The sequence below is a fragment of the Mesoplodon mirus genome, assembly GCF_964341445.2.
Source record: "Mesoplodon mirus genome assembly, chromosome: 12".
Lineage (NCBI taxonomy): Eukaryota > Metazoa > Chordata > Mammalia > Artiodactyla > Ziphiidae > Mesoplodon > Mesoplodon mirus.
The window spans coordinates 44195272-44216367 of record NC_138988.1 but is presented as its reverse complement, the minus strand read 5'-3'; the positions used below and the strand labels follow the sequence as shown (position 1 = coordinate 44216367).

Here is a 21096-nt window from a genome sequence, read left to right as displayed (position 1 = left end):
AAACAAGGAGAATCAAACATTTTTTGTTGTTCATTTGTTGATTACACCTACAGTGGTTTTCTGGTCTTGTACCTTTATCAGCATGCTTTAAAGTAATTTTTAATACTACTCTGGATGAAGTTCAGAATAACAAAATGCATCCCTATTTCTGTTTTCCTTCTTTGTTACTAGATGCCCCAAACCATTTTATATTATGTTATTTCTTAGAAGGAGCCAAGGGTGGTCCAGTCAAGAAAAAAAATAACAAATGAACATAGACAAGTTAAAAAAGATCCAGAAGTCTTTGGGTTTCCATGGTCATTACTCTTGTCAGGAGAGCTCATACTTTCTTAGACCTAGTGTTTGCATCAGAAACCCCCAGGAGCTCAGAACTCTTCAATCAAAGCCAACTATGAATACAGGTCGGATACGTTGTAATTATAATCTTGAAAACTCTTCTGACCCTGGTCATCATTCATAGCCTTTGTGTTTAGACCTGACCATTGAACACTTGTAGTGTAGCTGGTCCAAATTGTGATGTGCTCTCACTATAAGGTACACACTGACCTTTGGAAGACTTAAATTTTCTCAATTTCACCTGCTTCTTTTTACTTCTTAAAATGTGGCTCCTAGAAAATTCAGTGTTACATATGGCACACATACTATTTCTATTGACAGCACTGGTTTAGAGTGAAAGGATTTGACCTATATGTAAAGTTATAAAAGGAACAAATTAAAGCACTTAAAATCTAGTATTTTTAGTTCTAAATGGTACCAGCCTAGTTTAAGGTGATTATTTCCTGCCTTATTTCTGAAGGGAGTTTAGATCATTTGCAGAGAACAGTAGTATTGACTAAAGGAATCAGGGAAGATTAAAAAAAAAAAGTTAGAATATTTGAGAAATAAAAGCCCCCAAAGCTAGAGATAGACCCCAGATCCAGCTTTTAACTTCCTAACAGTAAGACAAAGAGAAAATCAGCTAGGAAGTCCATGTGTCTACAGGATGAAAACATACTAGTTGTGCAGGAGGAATGACTTTGCCTGGCCCAGAGCCACAGGAGGTGTTTTTCTTGGGCTCTCATAAAGGGGATGCTGTGATGTAGTGGACAGTGTCCCCAGCAGTTTGCCTACCGTGAAGGACAATGGTGGGTTTTATGCAGTTGTTTCTTATATCAGCCAGTCATGAAGACATGCTAACAGGTGAGGACCTCAGGTCCTCATCCATCCAGAGGTTGCTGGTTGCGGCGGCCTTGTGATGATGTGCTGCTCAGGTTTCCTGCTTCAGTGAGCATAACTGACTATCTGCCTCAGCTGCTGCACTCTGAATTCAACATCGCTGAGGTCACGCCTCCCACCAGCTGCTCCTGGTGACTCAACAAGGATCCTAATGCAGGCCGGTTCTTGAGAGATGTGGGACTCCTCATCTAGGAGGACCTAGATCTAGTGTCTAGGTCAGAGAAAGTCACTTAAAAATCTCAACTTACTATCGTGAACACTTGATTGTTATATTAGCAATGCATGATATAAATGAAATGCTTGAAAACGTTATAAGTTAAGAAGGACTTAATCCTTTATCACTGAAAATAGCAGAATTGTGTTAGAGCAAACCTCATTATTATGAGTATTTGAAAAGGCCAAAAGTAAAATCATGTTTCTAGAAACCTACTTAACCTGCAGTGGGAACTTGAATGATAGATCATTAAACTTAATAATCAAGGGTTACACTATCATTAAAGAGAAGGGAACAGTAATTGGCTCAAGATGGCTAACTTGGTATCTTCACTATCAAAAGATCCCTAATAATGTCAGAAAAGATATATTTTGGGGAAGACTAAATCCAGCACTAAACAACTAGGATGCGCCATCAATGGATCAGACATTTCTTTTCTCCTAAAGGAAAAACAACACACACAGAAATCAGTTGATGGAGGAAACTGCATGTTTAAACACTAGCAACACTGGATTATTAAAGATTATGAAATATCCTTAAAATCCTGAGATTTTGAACCTGAAATCCTGTATTTAGGCAAAATAAAGGCATTTTCAAAATGTTTAAAAACCCAGAAAGTTTACTTTCATGGACAATATTGATGATATACTCCAGAAAAATTAAAAACCCAAGGAAGAGAAAGACATGGGATAAAAGAATATAGGTGCATAAAGAAATCAGTAAAAATGATGGTTATGTCCAAGTCATATTGGTATGTAAGGAAGGTGAAATATTTTATGGGTAATTTCTAGAAGAATAGAAATTTCATGCATTTTTCAATCCAACAAAAGACAGGAAAAGGTATAAAAGACCAACAAGAAATCATAGAGTAAATTTAAAACATTAAGTCATAATAAAGATGTAAAAAGTACATAACTGTCAGTAATCACAGGCGTGAATGTTATATTTTTCTATTAAAAGGCAACCTCTTTAGTTTTGATGAAAAATGGTCACAAAACTTTATATAGCAGCTATTTATGACACATTTAAGGTCAAATGACAAAGATTGAAAAAGTTATTGTAAGCAACTGCTAGTTGAAAAGTAGGGTCGGTATAACTATTATTAGGAAAAATGAATTCAAGAAGAATTACATTAAGCAGGACAAAGAAGGATAGTTCATTTGGATCAAAGTTATATTGGATCAAGAATGTGAATCACAAACTTTTATATTCCTTACAACTCGGCAAAACGTATATAAGGCAGAAAAGGAAAAGAAAAATATGGAGAAATTGAGAAGTTTGCAGTCATAATGGAATACAGTAACACGTTTGTTTCAGAAACAGACATGTAAGGTAAACAAAAATTAAGTAAAAATATAGATATTTTTAATAATATAATTAATATGTTTGGTGCAATAGATATATGTAAAACTTTGTACCCAATGCAAAGCATACCAATTTTCAAACACCCAGGGCACCCAAATGTCCATAAACTGATGAATTAATAAACAACATTTGGTATATCTGTACAATGGAATATATTCAGCCATAAAAGGAATGATACATGCTACAACATGGATGAATTTTGAAAACATTATGCTAAATGAAAGAAGCCTGTCACAAAAGACCACATACTGTATGATCCCTCTTAGGTGAATTGTCTAGAATTGGCCAAGCTATAGAGACAGAAAGTAGATTAGTTGTTGCCTAGGGCTGGGGTTGTGTTTGAGGGGAAATGGGTAGTGGCTGTTATTGAATATGTAGTTTCTTTTTTTTAAATTAATTTTTATTGGAGTATGGTTGCTTTACAATGTTGTGTTAGCCTCCACTGCATAACAAAATGAATCAGCCATACACATACAGATATCCCCTCCCTTTTGGACTTCCCTCCCATTTAGGTTACCACAGTGCATTAGGTAGAGTTCCCTGTGCTACACAGTATGTTCCCATCAGTTGTCTATTTTATACATAGTATCAATAATGTATATATGTCAATCCCAGTCTCCCAATTCCTCCCACCCCACCCCTTTACCCCTTGGTACCTATACATTTGTTCTGTAGTTTCTTTTTTGAGTTATGACAATGTTCTAAAATTAATTATGGTGATGGGTAAATTGTATGTTATGTGAATTATATCTTAATGAAGTAATAAAAAGAGGATACAAAAAAGTAAAAAATAAACAGTTTCTCTTATTCATTGTCAACATATTAAATAAAATGTTAGCAAATCAAGTCAGTACTGTATCCAAAAGAATGTTATTAACCCAGACATGCCAGGATAACCTTTCATAAGCAAGTATATTATTAAAATTGCTGTAAACGCTTCAGAATTTAATATACAAAGATTTAAATATAGAGTTTTGCCATTTTGTAGGAGCACAGAGAAATATTCACCAGCCAGGGGCTGAGGAATCCTCCACACCCCAAGTCTTTAACAAATCACAATGACAGACTTTTACAACTCGAACACAACCAAGACTACTCCCAGGAGTTGCATTTTAATTAGTAGTGTTGGAGGGACCTTGGGACACCGAGAAGGGGAATGGAGACTTGGTGATACTCGAGCAGAGGTGACGGAGACCTTGTATCTCTCAGAGGAGATGAGACCCCTTGACAGCATGGGAAAGAAAAGTGGACATCATAGTTGTAAGTCACCTAGTTTCAGAAAAGCTCTTTGTAAAGGGGTACTGAGAACATATATTTGTAAAGCCACACAGCATCATTTCATTGAGCTTTAACTTGGAGGTACAGAAATGATGCACTACCACATTGTCAAGAGACTGATCCCTCCCTTCCCCAATACACTGACAAATTTAAGGACACAAGCTGTATGGTCATCTCAATAAGATGAAAAAACAAACAAACAGATTTTAATTGATCAGCTGGCTCTATTCTCCAAGGACACTGCCTCCTCTCCCCACCCAGTAAGGGCAGGTCGAGGACCACAGTGTGGGAGTTAAGGCTGCATGTTATAGGATCTCATACAATTTCTGGAAGTGGGATGACATGGGAGGTTGTTGCTTCTTATTTCAAGGATAGACCAGTGACGTTCCCAAGTCTCAAATTTATGGCGATATTTTCGTTGTAATCATAGCTTGCCTGAATTCTTTTCTTAGCTCACTTTAATATGAGAGCTACTTAATTGATTCTATTACTCTTTTAACTGAGACACCAGTTATTTTTTTTTACATTCAATATGCCCATATCATAGTCTGCCTACTATGGTATGTAATCCCAGAACAATGATGTCCTTATGTCACAGGGCTGCACAAAACTCTGGTAACAGCCTCATGCTCTTCATGTTTTGTCAGTTTCTTGGGCCGTTGGGTCTACATTTTCAAGACTTTTGAGTTTAATCACCTTTCTTTATTGGAAACATTTTCTTTATTTAATGGGTTTGCAATACTGGTAAAACAATGTAACCCAAGATTCAGTTCCTTCCTTCCTCCCTCCCTTCCTTCCTTCTTTCTTTTGACAGGATTGTATCTCATCTAAGCAAAAAAAAAAAAAATATTCATGTGTCAAAGTAGTAATAGCTTGCATTTGCTGGGTGTGCACTATGTACCAGGTCAGGGCTAAGTGCTTTCCAGGCAATATTTCTATTTTCCTTAGCCTCATTTAAAATTCTGGACCACAAATCCCAAATGGGCAGTCAGCGCCACACTTCTTACTGCACTTCCTAGGATGTTTTTCTTCTTCTCACTCTCTACAATGATGATTTCATACATCTTCTCTCTTCTCAAACCCAAATTCCATCCCCTATGTTCCTTCCCAGCTGATGACCTTGCTCATATTTTACTAAGAATATAGAAGCAATCAGTTAGAAACAAACATCATCCAGTCACCAAATCTCCAAATCTCACTGTGTTTGTACCTCTGCTCTCTGCCTTGCCAGCTTGTTACCATGGATAAGTATCCCTGCTTTCCTCTTTTGCCCTTTCAGAGATGTTGCTCCTGGAAGTATCCCCCTCTCCCTCTTGCATTTATAATATCTCGCTATATATAGAATTAGTTCCACCAGGATGCAAATATTCTCTGGAATCTTCCATCTTAAAAGGACAAAAACAAAAATCCCTTTGACTTATATTCTTTTCTTGCCAGGACCCATTTCTCTACTCTTCCAAAGAGTTGCCTATCATCACTCTCTCCACTTGCTCATGACTCATCTCTCCTTAACCCCTCCAAACAGGCTTCCACATCCACTGTTATGCTGAGACCATCCGTGCCCAAGTGTGCTTGACTTCCATATTGCCAACCCAATGCCATCTCACTGTTTCCATCTGACTTGGTCCTCTCTGCAGCATTTGATGAAGTGAACTACTCCTTTCTTCTCTTGGCTTCCATGACATCACCCTCTGTTGGTTTTCTTCCATATCATTGGTCACACTATTTCCAAAGGAGTTGGAAATAGTGACTCCTTCTCTGCTCAAACTGTGCCTATGTGTTTGTTAAGATAAGAGGAAAAATCAGGAGATGGTGTGTTGGAAGCAAAGGGAAGGAAGTGTGCCTCCCAAAGGCTGGGTTATGAGTGGTGGTCACCAGCAGAGGACAGTTGAGCCCAGTGGACAGGCAACCCCATAGCTGCATTCAGTGGCATCATGGTGTCAGGATGAGGGGGATAGAGCTGAAGTAGAGGAGACAGCTATTTCCAAATATCCATGACACCAGGGAGGGTCTCAGATCTCTTCCACTTGGGTTACACTGGTTATCATGAGCTACTGGCAAAAAGGAAATGCATTAGAATTCCCCTTGTGCTAAAGAAAAATAAATATGGAGAGGAAGTTATTCTGCATCAAAAGCATCTTTGAGGAAGAGAAACAAAGATGGAGAATTATGTAAATAAAGCCATTCAGCTTTGAGAAATGGGTAGGACATAGAGAGAGGGTGAGAAAACAGATTAAATAAAAGAAAATCTACTCTTGAGTTCAGCTCACCTCAATCCCCTTTGAATATTAGGCATCTTTAATAATAATACTTTTCCACAGAAACATGAAAATTTGCAGAGCTGTCAGTAATAGCAGTGAGTTTGGAGGGCAATGTCATTGCTTCTTGGAGTATAATTCCAAAATAAAGGACCCCAGGCAATATAACGGACAATATCCTCAATAGCATTTTTTACGGTAATGGCAGAAAGGGATTCCATGTGGGTTTTTCTTACAGATGTAAAAGAGTAAAGACCTTCACCCTCTTAGAAACAGTTGTGCATCTGTCAAAACTACCCAGCCATGAAAACCAAATCTGGCTTTTCAAAGTAAACATGTTATTTTCTAAATAATTGCTATAATTTAGCTGTGGGGACATCACTGACCCATTAGCAGAAAAAACAGATGGGATGAGATTTGTCTTCATGCATGAGCTAGGATGTTGTGAAAATATTAGAAATTATTAGCCATAAACTCAGTCACCAGGCTGTACAGCCAGAATGCTAAGTTACAAATAGTGGAGGAAATGGTACAAGCAGTCCATGAAGAACCTCTTTTAGTTACTCAGAATGATCATTTTAGATGTCTTTCACAGTAGCTAATTACAAAATGTGGAGATTGAAAAATCAGTTCAAGCGAAAATTTGAGCAAACTTCAGAGCAAGAGAAAGTACTTCTAATCCCCAAATCTGTTCTCACTGTTTCAGCTAATGGAGCTGCCACTGACCCAGCAGCCTTGGCAGGAAACCTGGGGACCTTGCCACTCCTTTCTTCGCTCCTCTCCACTCTTTCTGCTTGGTCTCTGAGTCAGCCTCCAACTCAGGAACACCTACTTTCAGCATCACTAGTGTCTTGGGCCAGGGTGGGGAGGTGATTAGGGAGTAGAACTGTGTGAAATGTTAGGATTTTGTAAGGGGGATGGGGGCTGGCATGTGTATTCCTTAAATTTTTTTTAATTGAGGTATAGTTGATTTACAATGTTGTGTTACTTTCAGGTGTACAGCAAAGTGATTCAGTTATACATACATATATATATATACATATATATATTCTTTTTCAGATTTTTCCCCTTATATGATTACAAGATATTGAGTATAGTTCCCTGTGCTATACAGTAGGTCCTTGTTGGTTATCTATTTTATATATACAAGTGTGTATCTATTTATCCCATACTCCTAATTTATACCTCCTCCCTTTCCCCTTTGGTAACCATAATTTTGTTTTAAAATAATTAATTAAATAATTAATTAATTTAAAAAAATAATTAATTTTTTGGCTGCGTCAGGTCTTTCTTGCTGCACAGGCTTTCTCTAGTTGTGGCTAGCGGGGGCTACTCTCCATTGTGGTGTACGGGCTTCTCATTGCGGTGGCTTCTCTTGTTGCGGAGCACGGGCTCTAGGGTGCACAGCCTACAGTAGTTGTGGCTCGTGGGCTCTGGGCATGTGGGCTTCAGTAGTTGTGGTGCATGGGCTTAGTTGCTCTGCGGCACGTGGGATCTTCCCGGACCAGGGCTTGAACCCGTGTCCCCTTCATTGGCAGGCGGATTCTTAACCACTGCACCACCAGGAAAATCCCCTAATTTAGTTTTCTATGTCTGTGAGTCTCTGTTTTGTGAGTAAGCTCATTTGTATCATTTTTTTTTAGATTCCACGTGTAAGTGATATCATATGATATTTCTTTCTCTGTCTGACTTACTTCACTTAGTGTGATAATGTCTAGGTCCATCCATGTTGCCGCAACTGGCATTATTTCATTCTTTTTTAATGGCTGAGTAATATTTCATTGTATATATGTACCACATTTTCTTTGCTCATTCATCTGTCAATGGACATTTAGGTTGCTTCCATGTCTTAGCTATGGTGAATAGCGCTGCTATAACATTGGGGTGCGTGTATCTTTTTGAATTAGAGTTTTTCCAGATATATGGCATATGTATTCTTGCTTTTTTTTTTAATAAATTTATTTATTTTGGGCTGCATTGGGTCTTTGTTGCTGCGTGCAGGCTTTCTCTAGTTGCGGCAAGCGGGGGCTACTCTTCGTTGTGGTGCGCGGGCTTCTCATTGCGGTGGCTTCTCTTGTTGTGGAGCACGGGCTCTAGGAGCGCGGGCTTCAGTAGTTGTGGCACATGGGCTTAGTTGCTCTGCGGCATGTGGGATCTTCCCGGACCAGGGCTCGAACCCGTGTCCCCTGCATTGGCAGGCGGCTTCTTAACCACTGCGCCACCAGGGAAGTCCCGGCATGTGTATTCTTGAAAAGCACCCCAGGGAACTCTGAGTATCCTTTCCACCCACACAGTTCAGAGCCTCAGGGTGTAATACAGATGCTCAAGATCATAGGGAATCCAAGTTCTTTTGCAGCAGGAACACATTTTCCAAATCCCAAATGTGTCATTCAGTCAAAATAAAGGAACAAAAGGCACCATGAAGGAGCCGTGAAGGAGCAGGGAAGAACGGAGAACAAGCCAGGCTCGTGGATTTGAGATGCTCAACACAGATCTTTGACCCCCGCCCCTCCAACCCCCCCCAGCCTATCTCTGGGAAATACAACACTGCCCACTCCTGATTGTGCATCCTCCTCTAAAGGCATGCTAACATCATTAATTCTGTGTCTTATTTCCTTTCCTAGACTGCAGGCTTCCAGAGAGCAGGATTGTATCTTTCTTTCTACCTATCTAGTGCCGGGTACCACCCTGGCAAAGCCTAGACACTAAGACATGTTGCTGAATTCAGTGAATTCAGTGAGTGAATGTGTGTTTATAATCTTCACGTGGTTATCTCCATCAGGATGTCCCAGAAGCACCTTAAACTCAATGTGACCCAACTTGATCCTTTTATCGAGATTCTGCTCAACCTTGTGCTTCCATTTCTGTATTGGTTAGTGCAATCCGGTCACGCAATCAGAGCCCTGATGTCTTCCAGTCTTTATACTACTTGACTGCTCAGTAGCCACTCATTCACTTCCTTTTTAAACTTCCTTGTTTCCTGAGACATGATTCTCTTCTGATTTTCATTCTACCTTTCTGACTGCTCTTCCCTCTGCCGGTCCAGTTCTACAGGGCCAGGGCGCTCAGTCCTTGTCCTATTTTATAATCTCCATCAATGATCCCATCTGTAGGCACAGCTTCTAGCTCCATCCAGGTCCTAACAGCTTTCTGATCTTTAACTCCAGCCTGATCTCTACAATTGTGGATCCACCCACCTCCCAGACCTCTCCACTTGACCAACATCTCAAATCAAACATATCCAAAAAGGAGTCTTCCTTCCCCAGCCCCCAGCTCAATGAATAGAACCAGCCAGAGGTCTGCGTGCATCCTTCGCACTTCAATCTTTTTCACTATCCATATTCAACCAATTCCCAAATCCCATTTTTGCCTCCAAAGTGTCTTCTGGATCCAACAAAATTCTCCTTCCTCACTGTCCTAATCTAAGCTGTTTTGATTTCTTCCTGGACTCCATAGGAAGTCTCCTAATTTGTCTATCTACAGTTTCTTTGCCCTGATACAATATGTTCCTTACTCTAAAAATTCAGAGCTATTAAAAAAAATAAACTCACAAATCTGCTCAGGTCACTTTCCTTCTGAACTTTTCAGTGTCTCACCATGAATCATGGATTAGACAAAATGCACCATATCAATCCAGACATGCACATAAATGATATATATCTGTATGAATGGGATGAAAATAGGGAAACACACAAAATGCTCTATATACAAATGAAGGAGTGGATCATGTAACTAGGTGGGAAATGATATCTTAACAGTGAGTCCCAGTGCTCTGCGCAGGTAGAGAACTGTCTCTGGGTAAGTGATTGGGGCAGAAAGTGGGACACTTATGCCCTGAGTTTTCAGTGGGGTCAGGGCATCAGAGAGGCCCTAGGAGTTGGCCACGCCATTCTGTAGGTCAAAGACGAGGAGTCAGGGCACAGGAGGAGACTGGTGCTGTGGGGGGAGCCCACTATTGTTTGGAAAAAAGACTTTTGTGGAACAGGAAAGTCTAAGTTAGATTTTCAGCTACTAGGTGATGTGCTATATGCCCCTGCTCCCCGCCTTCTCCCCCACTACCAGCCTCTGCCAACTCCTGCTGCCCATCAGCCCTTCAGTGAGGTCTACTACAGGGCTGCTTGATCTCTTAGTTGTTGCTGTTGTTTTAAGTGCAAATGGTGAAAGGGTTAAACTTCCCTTCTGGATTGAAGCAATACAAAACAGAGGCTGAAATAAGGACACAAAACCGTTGATCTCCACAAGCACAAATTCACAGGCTTTTGGGAAAGTCTTTGGGTTTTAAGGGAAATAGAATTAGGGGTTTGAAGCAGTGTAGATTTGAACCTAGATTTTTCGTGGCATGGAGCCTACTCTTACCTCCAACCATCTGGGCTACATTAGGATTCTCCTGGGCTGGGGAGGGATCAGGAACCATCAGAGAGGACGTGACTTTTGAACTGAGCCTTCCTAAAGGCTGGATAGGAATTTTCAAAGTCAGAGGGAGGCATTCCAGAGGACTGAATATAATGTGGGAAGATGCATAGTTGAGAAAGTTCCTAGTTTTAATGGTTTGTGACCCACAGAGGGTAGATGGGGCCCTACCAGGAGCTATGGTCCAGAATTATCCACCGTTACAGCCCATCTCTGACGATGCCTGGAACAGACTTTCCAACCACATTTAGATCTGTCTTTTTAGCATTAGCCAGGATGCCCATTTTCCCCTGCAATCAAAGACAGAGTGGGGGCCAGGGGAACAGAATCCTAACTGCTTCAAGTCAAGGCTGGGTGACTTACTCCTTTGTCATTAGATAGTTCAATGATCAATGGGCACCAAGCTGACAACTGGCCAAGTGGCATCAGCAGAGCTGTTGTACCACAGACAGTCAAAATTTCAACAGACCAGGGTCACTAGGAAGAATTGCTACTGGGCACAGAAAAGACAATAACAGTGTCATTTAAAGACAAAGAAGAACCTCTGTTCTACCAGACTGAGGACAGCAACTCATTCATCACCAGGATGGTTCTACAAAGACCCAAGTTACAAACAAGGTGGAAGCACTGATTCATAGAGTCTGTTTTCAGTGGTAGAGCATTCATGACACATGGTCTGCACTTATCAGGGCAAAGAATACTTGTCCAGCCTTTTCCTTTTAAAGATGAAAATCTTTTTCTGACTTCCCATTGGTTTGTCATGAAATGAATGAAATAGTAGGGAAGAATAAATCAGAAAGGACAGTCTTGAAAGTGCAAATTATTGTCATTACTGGGAAGCAAGAAAGGGCATGTTGAAGACAGAAGTGAAAGGGGAAACACCACCACCACTGCCGGCAAATAGCCCTTTCATCTTCAATTAAGTAATTACCACATTGTTCAGTGAATGAGGACAGCAATTACATGACTTTTCATCCTGTCACCTTGACACCTAGCACCTCATGGTTGGGGCATATCCTGGCCCTGGGCCAGCACTGTCCCTTGTCATTTGATATACACAGTACATGGAAAGGAAGGCAGCACTCATAGTCTGAGGCCCCCAGGCCCCCAGTCCTGTCTCTTCCTGAGCAAGTACAAAGCTGAGAACTCCGTGAACTTGGTGGCACTGTCTGGGAGGTGCCAAAGGCATACTCCCCAGATTTGCTATGATGACATCAGAGGACAGAGTCTCCTGAACCCATGGAAGATCTTACAAGTTGACAGGAGTGCGGGGGGTGTTTGGTGCACTTTTCCTGCACAAGTAGACTTCCCAGAGGCTCTCAGGTTGCTGGGTCTGTAAACTGCTGCGCCTGCCTGGCTGGCTCGCTCTGGGCACTATGATACAAAGGAAGGCAAGGCTGGATAGAGGAGGGGGCTGTTACCTGGTCCACCTGGCTCACAGCCTGGCTCACCTGGCTCTACAAGCAGAGATTTAACTTTGTCCACTTCAAAGAGCCACAAGGAAACTTTATTGGAAATCCCTACTCCTCAAGGCTGCCCACTGGGTTGTTTCCAGGCAACAATAACTTGATGTCTCTCAGAAGTTCACTTAGGATAGCTGGGTAGTAAGTAGACATTTCCTCCCTGGGCTGGGGAGGAGAGCAAGGGAAACAGGCAACACTGACAGAAAGCTTTTCCCTAAAGGGATGGAACAACACTCATTTCAGGGCCCAACCAATAGACTGGGTCTCTCTGGATAACCTCCTCACCTCTGCCCTTCTTGTAGCTTCCCTTTAAGCACTGGGTTTGATCTTGAGAGTTAGCATTGTCCCTGACAGGGGTGACGATGGGGACTAGCTGGAGGGGGAATTTGAGTCATCAGAAGTTTACGAGGTTTCCTAACTAGTAGGTGGTCTTTAAACTTTTTGGGCCACACATCCCACCAGTAAAAACTGTTTGACAATGCACCCCCAAAATATGCATATTCATTTATAACTTACTTACATGTACTTTCATCTATCCATATATTTAATATTGGTAAATCTTACTTCCAGATAAAAAATAAGTATAAGTAGGGCTTCCCTGGTGGCGCAGTGGTTGAGAGTCTGCCTGCCGATGCAGGGGACACGGGTTCGAGCCCTGGTCTGGGAAGATCCCACATGCCACGGAGCAACTGGGCCCGTGAGCCACAACTACTGAGCCTGCGTGTCCGGAGCCTGTGCGTCCAGAGCCTGTGCTCCGCAACAAGAGAGGCCGCGACAGTGAGAGGCCTGCGCATCGCGATGAAGAGTGGCCCCCACTTGCCACAACTGGAGAAAGCTCTCGCACGGAAACGAAGACCCAACACAGCCAAAAATAAATAAATTAATTAAAAAAAAAAAGATAGGAAGAAATAAAGTATGGAAATATTAAAAAAAATAAGTATAAGTAAAAGGACTAATTGTTCTGTCATATGACCTCAGTGGACCATCTTCTGTACCCCTTGTGTAGTCTGTACCCCACTTTGGAAACTGCTCTCCTAAGCTTTGAGTTCCCCAAGTTCTGGCTTTTCATGGGCAAAGGATGAAGGAGAGAGATCCACACAGAGAAAAAATGGTTCTTGGCTGAGCACGTGGGTTTTGTTCAAAGAAGTCAGTGAAAAAAGTGGTCATCTCAACATCTTCCCTGCCTTATCAGTGATGGCAGGAAGGAGTGAAGGCACCCAAGAGCTCTGTGTTAGCTCTTGGACAGCTTAGAGACAGTGTTTTAAGAGACCCGCTAAACTAAGCCAAAGTTACTGGTGTCTCACTGGGGCCTGTAGGTCGTGAGTATCTGTGGATACAGGGGCTTGTGCTTTTGGATTCTGGGCAGCAGGTGCCTGGACCGTTTGCTGCCACCTGGGGTTGCTCCACTGTCTTTAGAAAAGCGGGGAGGGTGAAGTAGAGGTTTGGGAGAGCCTTTTGCTTCTCCATCTTGGTGTTGAGGTCCCTCCTATATACTTCAGTGTTGGGAGGATGCTCACCACCAACCCCAGGATGGGCATGAGGGTGCCTATTGGGCACCATCTTCAGTTGAGTCGCTTGGGCATGGTAACCATAGTCTAAAGCTAGGACCACCGTGGCCAGCCTAGGTGAACCAAATTTCTTTCAAGCACCTGCTCTGTGCCAGGCTCTGCATGGGATGAACGGAGCCCACTTCCTCAAGAAGCTTTCAGGTCAATGCAGGAGAAAGATAATCAAACATGTACATGCAGTGCCGGGGATGTCTTAGTTTGGGGTTTCCCCAAAGGAGATTCTGTGTTGAGTAGTTCATTTGGGAGGTGACCCCCAGGGTACCTGCTGAGGGAGGGAGAATGTGAGAGAATGAAGGGAGAAAAATCACAAAAGAAGCACTAATGAGCAGGTTACTGCTGTGGGTACCTGGACCTCAATTCTGCAGGGGACCCTCTGAGGGACTTTATCGAACCATGCTACTCAAAGTATGACCAGCACATCAGCATCATCTGGAAGCTTGTTAGAAATGCAGCATCATGGGCCCCACCAGGCCTGCTGAATCAGAATTTGCACATTAAAGTTTGAGAAGCACTGCCTTTAATCTTTCATCTTTATCAAACATGATAACTTTGATATAAAACCTATATTTCTATATTTGAGGACTTGATTCTACCCAACTGGATCCTTCTGAATAACTTCTTTGAGGTTTCCAACATTTGAAGTGGATATTAAAGTTTTCCAGTCCCTCGAAAGCTCTTTAAAATGCAACTCCATTTACCTGCACTTTATCATAATTATAACTCAATCGCAGAGACAGAAGGCTCACGCAACCAACTGTTCTGTAAAATGCAAATTTTGTATGGGAAATACTTCCCCTGGGAGAAAATAGAGCGGCTGTCATTTGGAAAGTTATTTTTAAAGGAACACACCAAATGCCTCCTGTACTTTAAAGTTTTGTCAAAAATTTCAATGAATACAGGACCCTTTGTGAAAGATCAACACACACACACACACACGCACACACACACACACACACACACTCACACAGGAAGAGAGAGATCCTTCCAAAAAATGTAACAGAAGTTTCATGTATCATGGAAGGTCAAAAACAAGTAGCTCAATAGTTGCCTATACATCTTTTATATTGGCAAGTGATTTTACTTTTTTTTTTTTTTTTTTTGCGGTAAGCGGGCCTCTCACTGTTGTGGCCTCTCCCGTTGTGGAGCACAGGCTCCAGACGCGCAGGCTCAGCGGCCATGGCTCACGGGCCCAGCTGCTCCGCGGCATGTGGGATCTTCCCGGACCGGGGCACGAACCTGTGTCCCCTGCATCGGCAGGCGGACTCCCAACCACTGCACCACCAGGGAAGCCCGTGATTTTACTTTTGATATTCACTCATCTTCATTTCATCACTAACACAAGGATTAATCTAAGGTTATAAAGCTAAATTTTCACATAGTGTATCAGTTAGCTATTACTGCATAATAAACCACTCCCAAACTCAGTGTTTTAAAAGAACAATGATTTATTCTTGCTCTCATGTCTACAGGTTGGCTGGGGTGGCTGTGATGATCTCTGCTGGGCTCAAGCTCAGCTTGGCTGTAGGTTGGATCTGAGTCTGTTCCATGGACCAGTGGGCTGCCTGTGGCTTGTGCTCATAGTGAATGGCAAATATAAGTGGACAAACCCAACTCCATAAATGTATTTCAAGCCCCTTATGTAGCTCTTTTTCTAACATCTCATTAACCAAAGCAAGTTACATGGTCAGATCCAAACCAAGGGTTGGATAATGCTATGGTCTGAATGTTTGTGTCCCCTCAAAATTCATGCCTTCAAACCTAACCCCTAAAATGATGATATTAGGAGGTAAGGCCTTTGGGAGGTGATTAGGACAGGAGGGATCCAACCTCATGACTGGGATTAGCGCACTTTTAAAAGAGGCTCCAGAGAGATCCCTTGCCATGTGGTGACACAGTGAGAAGTCTGCAACAGGCTTCCACCACAATCTGACCGTGCTGGCACTCTGATCTTGGACTCCCAGCCTCCAGAACAGTGAGAAATAAATTTCTGTGGTTTATAAATTTCCCAGTCTTGGGTATTTTGTAATAGCAGCCAGAAGACAGAGAAGTGTGCTCCACCAACCGTGAGGCAAGTCACATGGCCAAGCCCAACGTCAGTGGGGTGAGGTAGTGCACTCCTCCCAGAGTTAGGGGGTTAAGGGAGTGAATATTTGCAGCACAATAATCTCTTCTACTATGAGTACAAAAATTGAGGCACAGCAGTAAGCTGTGACAAAGCGAAAGAGAGGCATGGACATATATACACTACCAAACGTAAGGTAGATAGCTAGTGGGAAGCAGCCGCAGAGCACAGGGAGATCAGCTCGGTGCTTTGTGACCGCCTGGAGGGGTGGGATAGGGAGGGTGGGAGGGAGATGCAAGAGGGAGGGGATATGGGAACATATGTATATGTATAACTGATTCACTTTGTTATAAAGCAGAAACACACCATTGTTAAGCAATTATACTCCAATAAAGATGTAAAAAAAAAATTGAGGCACAGCATTCTGCAAAATAAATCATGGTGCTTATATTTGAATAATTTTCTTATTCCAAGAGAAAAAGGAGGAATCCAGTATTGAGGACCCATAGTTATCAAACATTCTGCTGAGAGTTTTCTCATGTGTTACCTCAAGGAACATTTTAACAACACCATGAGGAATATATTTTAACCCCATTTTACAGATGAGGTGATAAGCCACAGAGCTGGTGTGTGGAATTTCAAAGAGTAGAGCCTAGTGTTTCCTGGCAGCCTTCAAATGCTGTGAATATTGGGTCACATTTTTTTTTTTTTGTCAGGCAAATCAAGCACCTATTTCTTAGGGGAAAATACTGTCTTTACTCCGTTCCTATTTGCCCCAGAAGCAAGAAGAGCTGTAAACTTTCTATGAGTGTAGCTGCCCATCACTCTTGACACTCAAATTGTTGACCCAAACCAGTTCTCTTGAATACTCGGAGTGTTGGTGCAGATTGGCTGCTCAGTACAAGCTTTTTGGTCTTCTGGGTTAGGGAGGCTGAATGCTCGGGTAACTGGAGTGTGGCTGGACCCTCTTGGCTGTCTTCCATGTCTTGCTGTCCTATGGGAATACGGTCTGGGGGTTGGGTGGGTAGAGAAGTCAGGAATTCTTGGTCCAGAAATGTTGCCTGAAGAGGATCTCAGAGGGTCTCCTAGTGTTGTTCTCCCAGCCAGCCCCATCTGAAATGCCCCACCAACTTAAGTGTTAGCTTGTTTGTTATGAATGATTAGCAAACGTTATTGTGCCAGGCACATTAATGGTAGTGTAGACAAAGGTAAACTGAGGACAGGGATGACTGGATTTATCCCATGATCTGTGTTTTTGCAGGGAATTCTGATGCCCACTCAAGCTTGAGTATTACTGCATTAGCCTATCAGGCAGAGGAGGCTCTTGGCTTCTTCTTCTTCTCCTTCTCCTCCTCTTCCTCCCCCTCCTCCCCTTCTTTCCCTTCTTCTCCTCCTTCTTCCTCTTCTTCTTCTTTTTTTTTAAACTATAGTTGATTTGCAACATTGTGTTACTTTCAGGTGTACAGCTTCAGATTCTTTTCCATTATAGGTTATTACAAGATATTGAATATAGTTCCCTGTGTTATACAGTAAATCCTTGTTCTTTATCGATTTTATATATAGTGGTGTGTATCTGTTAATCCCAAACTCCTAATTTATCCCTCCCCCCTTTCCCCTTCGGGAACCATAGTTTGTTTTCTATGTCTGTGAGTCTGTTTCTGTTTTGTAAGTAAGTTAATTTGTATCATTGTTTTAGGTTCCATATATAAGTAATATATGATATTTGTCTTTCTGTCTGACTTCACTTAGTATGATAATCTCTAGGTCCGTCCATGTTGCTGCTCTTGGCTTCTATTCATATTTTTATTCCCTCATTCATTTCAGCTTAGTGGTGGGTTCCTAGTCCCATCTGGGGATGGCAGGGGCCAGTGTTTGGGCAGGCCAGCCTCAGAGGACCAACAACTGCCTCTGAGCCTGTGCAAGACTCTGGGAGAGTCACTGCCTTGCTTGCCACTCAGCTACGCAGTCCCTGCAGAGGTGGGCAGGGGCTTTTCCACTGATGTCCAGGCTTCCCTCCAGGGTCTCACCCAGGGTTCTCAAACTTGGCACCACTGACATTTTGAGTTGGATAACTCTTTGCTGTGGGGGGCTGTCCTGCTTACTGTAGGATGTTTAGCAGCACCCCTGGCCGCTATCCACTATATGCATGCCCTGCCCCCACCAAGTTGCGACAATGTCCTCTGAGGCACAAAATCACACTGCTCCTCCTCCCTGCTTTGAGAAATGCTAGTGTTACCTAAGTGACCAGTCAGTGGAGGTGGCCCTGGGAAATTCTGTGCTCAGTAGAACAAGCAATGAAGAGGTGAGTGGTGTAACCGGTAGGAACATGGGGTGTGGGGTAGCCGTGGCTTTGAATCTTGACCCCTCCAATGACTACCCCTTCTTCACTCCTACTCTTCTCTAACCAAAAAAAAAAAAAAAAAAACTACACACCCACAGCCATTATTTCCGTAAATGACTTTTACTTCTTTATCATTTCTCTTGACAGTAATTCTTGGCAATGTGCATATAACATGAAGGCAAGCATACTTTCAGAAGTCATCAAAGATGTGGTCCTATTGGCCTCATTTTCTTAAACCATTAAAATATTTTCATTTATAAAAATTAATCTAAATATAAATATTAACACTGAAGATCAAAGTCACTTGATGACAAAATAATTCATCTGGAACTATAACATATGCTTATGGATTTTAATAGTAAATTAAATCTTTGCACTTATTTGGCACAAGGAAACCTTTATAAAAATTCAAATGCCATAGAGCAGGCTTCTTCTTCTTTTTGTTTTTTTACAAGGCTTACACAGTACACATTTTTGTCAAAGAAAACTGAGTATTTTAACACTGTAACACAACAATAGTTGCTTTTCATGCCTCTTAAAGAAAACGCTCTATTTGGAACTCAGATCTTTTTGTTGTGTTTTTAAATTTTGTATTTGTTTGCTTTTAATCACACCAACAGAACAAAAAGCCAAAGATTTACTTTATTTCAAAGGAGTCATTTCTGTTGGATAACACATACACAGCATCAGCAAGGAGTATTACCAGAAGATAGGTAGACCCCCATCAGGAATGGATCATAACACACATTTCAGCAGCAAGTCAGGTCTGGAAATGTGCACAGCAGCAAAAGATTGTAGAAGTGGAAAACAACACAGAATGAGGCTTTGTCAGGCATTCGAGTTATAATTAGCTTAAAGGTCTGACTTTGGCAAATTAATCACTCTGGCCCTCAGTCTCCAAACCTGAAAAGTGGGGATACCTACTGAATAGGGTTGCTATTAGGATTAAAATGAAAATAATATTGCCTCCTTCAGAGCAGTCACTTAATATACATCAATCATGCTATTCCCTTGCCTCCCATGTTTTGCCTTCTTCCTCAGATTCAGAATTTTTCAGGAGCAAATTTAAAAAAAGTTGCTAATGCTCAATTAATTGAGTGAAATTCCAGTTCCATTTGCTTTTATAAATACACTGTAAATAGTCATGCATGTGCGACCACACATGTGGAGTTAGTGTCAGCTCTTGTGTCTGTTGAATTCAGTTTGTCCTTGCTTTATTCAGACATGGAAGTTTTCTCAGGTCTTAACCATTTTTATCTTTAAGGTCATTTTACTACTTCTGATGAATATTTATTGGGAAATAAATTTTGGAGGACAGCGTTTCCTTGTGTGGTTGTATCCTGCAATAATCCAGTTACCTAAACCTCATTTAGATGCAGTCAGTGCTAAACCACATCTTATTGATTCTAGACAGAGTGCTAAAGTTAAGCCAATGGTGGGCTTTTGCAAGCCCCTCCCCCCTTCAGAACGAGGAAACTCTCAGCGAGTCCAAGGAAGAACCCTGAATTCTCGATGAGACATTGTTTCAGATAGACGTGGGCCGGCATGGGTGAGTCAGAGCTTTCAGTCCTGTGGCTTGTGACTGCAAAGCAATGGGAGGAACTGGTGGTGTGGTGGGCTAGGAGCCAGCAGGAAGGAGGTGGCTGGAGGGACACCTTGATAGTTGAGGGCTCCCCAAGTTAGACAGCCCCTAGTGCTCACTACAGGGGTTTTCACTTTTCTCCTTAGCATTTGTAGGACAAAGATGCTTGTGAGAGATTAATAAGAACTGATGAGTTAAATGTTAATACCCTTCCCTCCACTATCCCCCGATCCCAACAATATATTTTGGGGAAAATTGTTGACATGTAATACTAGTTGATTCAAAGGGATTAAAAAAGGAAAAAAATAAAAAAGGTCTTAAAGACAACACACAGTAGCAAAGCGAACAGGGAAAAGATGCATCTTTTGAACTGGAGCTCTACTGTTGGAAGCCAGCGTCTTGGTTTTCTGTCTTGGATTCTCCTGGGAGCCTAAGGCAGAGTAGGCAAGACCTTGATGCTGCAGTCTGGGTCTGCTTTCTGGCTGAGGTATTAGGACAGCCCTGTGCAGGGGTGCACTGTGGCCTCCCCACGCCCTCTCCTCAGGTGGAAATCCGTACAGTATTCGATGGCTGTTGGGTCAAGGCACTGTCGTGTACGGCCGGAGGCAGTGGGTCACTGGCAGTGGAGTTCCATTGTGCTAATACCTCACAGCAGACTCCAGGGTGGGCTCCTGAGGGGAGAAAATGAGCAGATGCAATCAGCCACTTGGTGAAAGTGAGGAGAGGCCATTAACAGCAACGTCTGCTGCTTTTTTTATGTTGTAAAAGGTATTCATGCCCATTGACCAGTGAAATATTTCACAGTATTCAAAAAGTGATGCATTTCTTACATGTACTTCTTAATCCATCTGAAATTCATTTTGGTGTATGGAATAAGGCAAATTGATTCCCTTCCCACTGCATCCCGTTGGCTAATTTCCCAAGCAGAGTTTTTTAAAAAAATAATCTATACCTCCTCTACTGGTTCCTAATGCTTAAAAAGTCATATAACACATTTTCATATGTGCCTGTATCAATTTCTGAGCTTTCTATTCTATTTCATTAATCATCAGTTTCTTTACAACTTTTAATTGGTTTTAAAATCTGGCAGGAAAATCACTTTAATTTTGCAAAATGCTCTTGTCTATTCTTTCTGATTTATTCTTACATGAACTTTAGTTCCAAGAAAATCCCACTGAGAATTTTATCAGAATTGCATTAAACTATAAATTAATTTGGAAAGAAATAACTGTTGGTCGGATTTATTAATCAATATCTCAGTATTAAAGGTATTGGTGGATTCCTGTAAAATTTACCTGGTAATTTATTATTTAATGTACTGCTGCACTTAGCTTGCTAAT

At 41.8% G+C, this 21096-nt stretch overlaps 2 protein-coding genes across 2 annotated transcripts in view; one reads left to right on the top strand and one right to left on the bottom strand.

Moving 5' to 3' along the window:
* Positions 1 to 21096, top strand: part of LOC309813350 (uncharacterized protein) — a 439697-nt gene that overhangs the window by 98571 nt on the left and 320030 nt on the right. The window lies entirely within an intron of this gene.
* MYRIP (myosin VIIA and Rab interacting protein) overlaps positions 18317 to 21096 on the bottom strand; it is a 180780-nt gene continuing 178000 nt past the window's right edge. The window contains exon 16 of the mRNA XM_082638168.1: positions 18317 to 20427. Within this exon, the coding sequence (XP_082494294.1) occupies positions 20395 to 20427 (33 nt within the window). The 3' untranslated portion in view covers positions 18317 to 20394. The remainder of the gene's footprint in view (positions 20428 to 21096) is intronic.